This window comes from Ctenocephalides felis, unplaced genomic scaffold (assembly GCF_003426905.1).
Source record: "Ctenocephalides felis isolate EL2017-DRISC unplaced genomic scaffold, ASM342690v1 CF-g0.4_SCAFFOLD_01886, whole genome shotgun sequence".
NCBI classification, from domain to species: Eukaryota; Metazoa; Arthropoda; class Insecta; order Siphonaptera; family Pulicidae; genus Ctenocephalides; species Ctenocephalides felis.
The window spans coordinates 157,464,236-157,470,334 of record NW_020538040.1 but is presented as its reverse complement, the minus strand read 5'-3'; the positions used below and the strand labels follow the sequence as shown (position 1 = coordinate 157,470,334).

The following is a 6,099-nucleotide window of genomic DNA, read 5'->3' as shown; positions in this document are numbered from 1 at the left end:
CACACCCACCCCACTAGTTTCTCACTATCCAAATTTTGCCGCCACCCAAAATCTGCCGCCCTGGGCAGTAGCCCCGATTGCCCCTATTGTAAATCCAGCACTGATTATATTGTCTAGGCTACATAACGGTAAAGGAATGGTAAATGTGGTTAAATAAATGCATGGATAGTCAATTCCGAACAACTTCAGGCTGTAACAGATAATTTCAGTAGAGCAGGTATAACTACCCCTAACCTAACGTCAAACTGTCGCTTGACTGACAGATTATCGTAATGTCAAAAGTTAGTGCTCGTATGTGGGCGTGTAATGTATTTTCTGTTTACAATATTAATTTCTTAGCTATTTGTATACCAAATAAAATCCTTTATTTGTTGTAGTTAAAAATCATTTGTTTTCATTCACCCAAAACAAAATTAGTCATCGTAGTGATCACAAAATTTAAATTTATTTATCTTTTGTTTTCATCGATAAATATGTTGTATTATAACCATTTTCACTCGTTTTCCTCATGTATATAAATTCGCAAGCACATATCATTAAATTCTATTGTATAATGTTGTCCATTAGATTATGTTCAGTTTATTTACCCCTTCGTCCGATTTTTAGGTAGCCTATATGGTTTGTTATATAAGTTACGATTATCTATTGTTCATTTATTAATTCTTTCAGCCACGAAACATCGTTTGGACCTAGGTGTTTTCGTCCGTCACTTATTTAAAAAACAATTACACATGGCTCCTCAAGGGGAAATTATGGCGAATGCCAACACAATTCAAAGGTGAGATACTTTCAAGAAAATTTTGATCTAGTGAAATTTGATACTAATATCAACAATTACAGATTCGATAATATCATCACAATCTACATATGACAAACGCGAATACCGCGGTCTAATATTACCGAATGAAATGAAAGTAATGCTAGTTAGTGATAGCACTACTACGAAAAGTCTGCTGCAGCAGCTTTAACCGTGCAATTGGCAGTAGATCATATTGATAATAATTATAAACCTAAGTCTGTTTTTACACGGAGATTGGTTCCAGAAGAAGCCGTGTAAAAAAAAAAAACGTGTAGAAAAAGACATTGATCTTATACAAAAATAGGTGATTGTCCTACTCTCTAAAACCTATTAAAATAGTGAAAAACAAGAATTTTCAAGAACAAGAATTCATGTTTATTTTAATAATATAAATTAGTGCTATTCACATTTGCTTTGACCAGTAAAAATTGTTTGTATGCACTAAAGGGGAATTTACTTAAATCTTTAAGCTAGTGTTTGCAAACTATCGATACTATTGATGGTTCAGACTTTTTTCTTTCATAAGTACTTTTTGTGATATGAACATACATCGCAAAAATTAAATTTGACAAAAAAAATTAAGTACATAAAATTTCAAATCGTGCTAAATGGAATAAATCGTGTAAAAAAAATTAAAAATATTCATTTTCAAACCGTGTTATATCAAAACCGTGTACAAAAAGACCGTGAAAAACAGACTTAGCTGTATATATAAATGCTGTTAAAAATTTTAATTTTAATATTAACTTTGCATCGAAATATTTAATATTTATATATAAAATGTAAAAGAAGAATTATTCTAAGACCACTTAATTTTTTCAGGTTTTATGAGCGACCCCGATGAACTGCCAGGATTGGCTCATTTTTGTGAGCACATGCTATTTCTCGGTACAAAGAAGTACCCAATAGAAAATTATTACCAGAAATATTTATCTGAACATGGAGGTAGTTGTAATGCAGTGACTGATTCGCAAGAGACCAAATACTTCTTTGATATTACACCGGAGCATTTGCCAGAAATTCTAGACATGTAATTATAGTAGCTTTAAATGATCTGGTGGATGCCTTATTTTACTAATTGGATTAATATTTAATCCTTTCATATTAAATATTCCATTTTCAAAAATTTGTTGTGCATTACCTTTCGTAAATGCTATTTAGAACTTTTTTCATCATTCATTCTTAATCATTGTTGAAATAACAAATCATCACTGGATGTAAGATTTTCCAATTATCCTATTATCATACATAATCATTTTTTTAATAAACCATCCCAAAATATAGATTTTCACAGTTTTTTATTGCTCCCTTGTTTTCTGAGAGTGCTACAGAAAGAGAAATCAATGCTGTTGATTCTGAGCATTCAAAAAATATTCCTAATGATATGTGGAGGAGTGATTATATAGAGAAAATATTATGCAGTCCGAATCACCCATATAGAAAGTTTGGAACAGGTATAAATAGTTATATAGAAATAATTTATAGTATTGATAAATGAATCAGTTTTCAAATCATGATGTACTTCGTTGTAATGATTATCTATTATATCATGTTGTAAGTAATTGGTAATGTATCATGAACAGGTAACAAACAAACATTGATGGATGGACCAAAGCAAAAAGGAATAAATGTGCGAGATGAACTGCTAAAGTTTCATAATCGTTGGTACTCCTCCAACATTATGACATTATCAATACTTGGAAAAGGTAACTTCTTTATCCATAAATAAACCAATTTTATATCAAAAAAATAATTTTTGATGGGTAATGATTAGAACACTTATTCTTAATTAGTTCTATATTTCTTTGACCCAAATTCTAGAATCTCTGAATGATTTGGAACGCTTAGCTAGAGATTTATTTGGTTCTGTGAGCAACAAAAAGGTGCAGGCTCAAATTTGGCCTGACCATCCTTATACAAAAGAGCAATTTGCCACTAAAACATTTATTCAGCCTATCAAAGATATTCGACTTATGGGTATTACATTCCCTGTACAAGACCTTGAGCCTTTTAGAAAATCTGCAGTTAGTATGGTTACACTATGATTAAATTATACATCAAATGTACATTATGATTGTGCTATGTGATTTAAATTATTTTACTATTCTGTTAGCCAGGAAATTATTTAGGTCATCTTTTTGGGCATGAGGGACCCGGCAGTCTCTTATCATGTTTGAAAGCACGTGGTTGGAGTTCAAGGTAAATTATAATACAATAATGTAATTAGATCTTTGCTATTTCTTACATCAATTTACTATTAATTGAAGCTTATCTTGCGGTGCTGTTCAGAGGAGGGGATTTGGTTTCTTCAAACTAGATGCAGATTTAACAGAAGAGGGCGTAAACCATGTTGATGATATAGTCAGACTAGTTTTTCAGGTACTTTGCATAAAACAAAGGTTGATCTTTGAAGCATTTTCATTATAATTTTTACTAGGTGTTTATTAATGTAATATTCAGTTTTTTCTCATTCAGCATCTAGTTGGTATCAAACCTATTTGTATAAATTATAATCAATACCTAACTAACTTTAACTACCTATTTTAAAAGTTAAAGTTTACAAAATAACAATATATTTTAGTATATTAATTTGCTGAAAAAGGAAACACCACAAAAATGGATATTTGATGAATCAAAGGCAATTAACGATATGAACTTTAAGTTCAGAGATAAAGAACAACCAAGAAGTTATGTTGTTTATCTAGCCAAGAATCTGATGGTAAATTTTCATAAATATTATGATAAGGAAATGGTGAGGTAAACATTGTTTTTTATTTATTTTTTGTAGCATTTTAAATTTGAAGAGGTTCTTTGCGGTCCTTCGCTAATGACACACTGGGACCCTAAACTTATAGAGTCAATTGTTGATGAATTTATACCTGAGAATGTCCGAGTAACTGTCATCTCCAAACAGTTTGAAGACAAATGTACTCAGGTGGATCCAATTTACAATAGTAAATATGTTACAGAGAAGTATGAGCAAAAGACCTTACATGAATTTAAAAAGGCCGGCTTTTGTGATGACTTGAAACTACCTCCACCAAATGAGTTTGTGCCTAAAGACTTCACATTATTGCCTCAGGAAAATGTTACCATGCATCCTGCTATTATTTTAGACAATAGCCAGATTCGATTATGGTTTAAACAAGATGCCGAATATTTACTGCCAAAAATGATGGTCTGCATGCGCATAACAACACCATTAGCTTATTTAGACCCTTTAAGTTGTAACTTCACACATTTATTTGTAATGCTATTCCAAGATTCACTTAACGAGTATGCATATGCCGCAGAACTTGCTGGCTTAGCATGGAATATTGGCATGTTCAATCAAGGTCTAGTGCTCAGTGTTGGCGGTTACAATGATAAACTCGACGTATTGCTCGCTAAAGTATTAAGAAATCTTAAGGACTTCAAAGTAGATGAAAAACGTTTTAATATATTTTTAGAAAATTATGTTAGGCAATTAAAGAACTTTGAAACCGAGCAACCATACCAGCATGCTGTGTATTACTTAGGTTTGTAAACCATTTGACTCCTCTTTGTTAAACATATTGCACATCATAATAACTGAACAACTAACAAAAATATTTAATATTCTAGGTTTGATATTAACAGACAACTCCTGGACAAAGGAACAACTACTAGACGCCACACAATTCACAACATTTGAATCATTGAGAGCATTTTTACCGCAGTTGTTACATAAAGTGCATATTGAGTTCCTAATTCAAGGAAATTGTAATAAAGACCGTGCATTGAGTCTAGTACAAGAAACTGAGTCTTGTTTGGAGCTCAATAAAAGACCACCCTTATTTGCACAACAATTACTTAATAGTCGTGAGCACAAACTAGAAGCCGGTGTTCAGTATTTATATGACGTACCGCATTTATATCACAAAAGTTCATGCACAGAAATTTACTTTCAATGTGGAATGCAGAGTACAGAAGCTAATGTGCAGTTAGAATTGTTGGCACAAATTATGTCAGAACCTTGTTTTGACACATTGCGAACTAAAGAACAATTGGGTTACATTGTATCCTGTGGTGTAAGGCGATCAAACGGTACCCAAGGTTTGCGAATCATAGTTCAGTCTGAAAAGCCTCCACCCTATGTTGATGATAGGATTGAACTATTTATTCAAAACATGAAGGTAAATGAATCATTAAAGTCAGCACATTCAGTAATCATAATTATAAATGTGCGCCTAATGCATATAAATGACCATGTTTTGAATGCAAATGATATAAGTAATGAGAATTCTTTATTTTTGTTATCCAATTTTAATTTATTTGTTATTATCGAAACAGAATCATCTAATGACTATCAGCAATGAAGAATTTGAAAGACACAAGGAAGCTTTAGCTAAGCAACGGTTGGAAAAGCCAAAAACATTGGTGGGGTTAGTGCAGGTGTTCTGGAGTGAAATTACAAAGCAGCAATATAATTTCAACAGGGCGGTTGTAGAAGTTGCTCATCTGAGAACAATAACAAAAGAGCAGCTTCTCACTTTTTTCAATGTGAGTAAAATAGTTATCTACTATATTTTAAAAATAATAATATTAGAAGATCCATGATTTCGTAATGGATTGATGTGGAATGAGGTTTTTGATATTTTCCATTTGTCTAGAAATTATGACACTAGACAAAATATTTGATTTGCATACTTCAATTCTCGTCTATTATATACAATCAATGTTTTCTTCACAGGAACAAGTGGACAGTGAAAGTGCAAGAAGAAAGAAATTAGCAGTGTATGTCACATCGAAATTAAGTAACGAAGAAAATATTGATGATAAAACAGAAGATGATCGTAAAAATAATAAAAATAAAGAAACATACACTTTGATAACCGATCTTGTGAAGTTTAAGAATAGCAAGGAAATGTATTCACTGGTGCAACCATATATAAATCTGCCTAGTAAAGGTGCTCAAAGCAAATTATGATGAAAATACTTTATAACAATATTATGCAAATTGAAGTAATTTAATTTATAGAAACATAATAAGATAGTATTCTAGTAAAAATTATTTATGCAATTATGTAATTGGATTATATATGATGCAATATGATTTTCTGATATGTGCAGTGGTTATAAAACAAATAAAAACAAAAAAAATATTTAAGGCTTTTTATTTAAAGAAATAAATTCATGTATGAATTAAGCAAATTAAATATCAATTAAGCAAATACATGAATTTGTAGTCAAAATGTAAAATTTCAGGCCCTGATTTTAATAATCAGTTACAACATTAGACATAACATAATGTTTTAGATTTAAAGAAATAAATTGTAAGA

General features: G+C 31.1%; 1 protein-coding gene across 1 annotated transcript; it reads left to right on the top strand.

The window, feature by feature from the left end:
- Positions 1-759: 759 nt before the first annotated feature.
- LOC113376116 (insulin-degrading enzyme-like) lies at positions 760-5,777 on the top strand. Its single transcript, XM_026616041.1, has 13 exons — positions 760-778; positions 841-948; positions 1,604-1,829; positions 2,084-2,253; positions 2,383-2,505; positions 2,621-2,823; positions 2,913-2,998; positions 3,067-3,178; positions 3,381-3,518; positions 3,588-4,317; positions 4,403-4,953; positions 5,111-5,320; positions 5,511-5,777. The coding sequence occupies exons 1-13, from the start codon at positions 760-762 to the stop codon at positions 5,745-5,747; spliced, it is 2,913 nt and encodes a 970-aa protein (XP_026471826.1). The 3' UTR covers positions 5,748-5,777.
- The last annotated feature ends 322 nt before the right edge of the window (positions 5,778-6,099 follow it).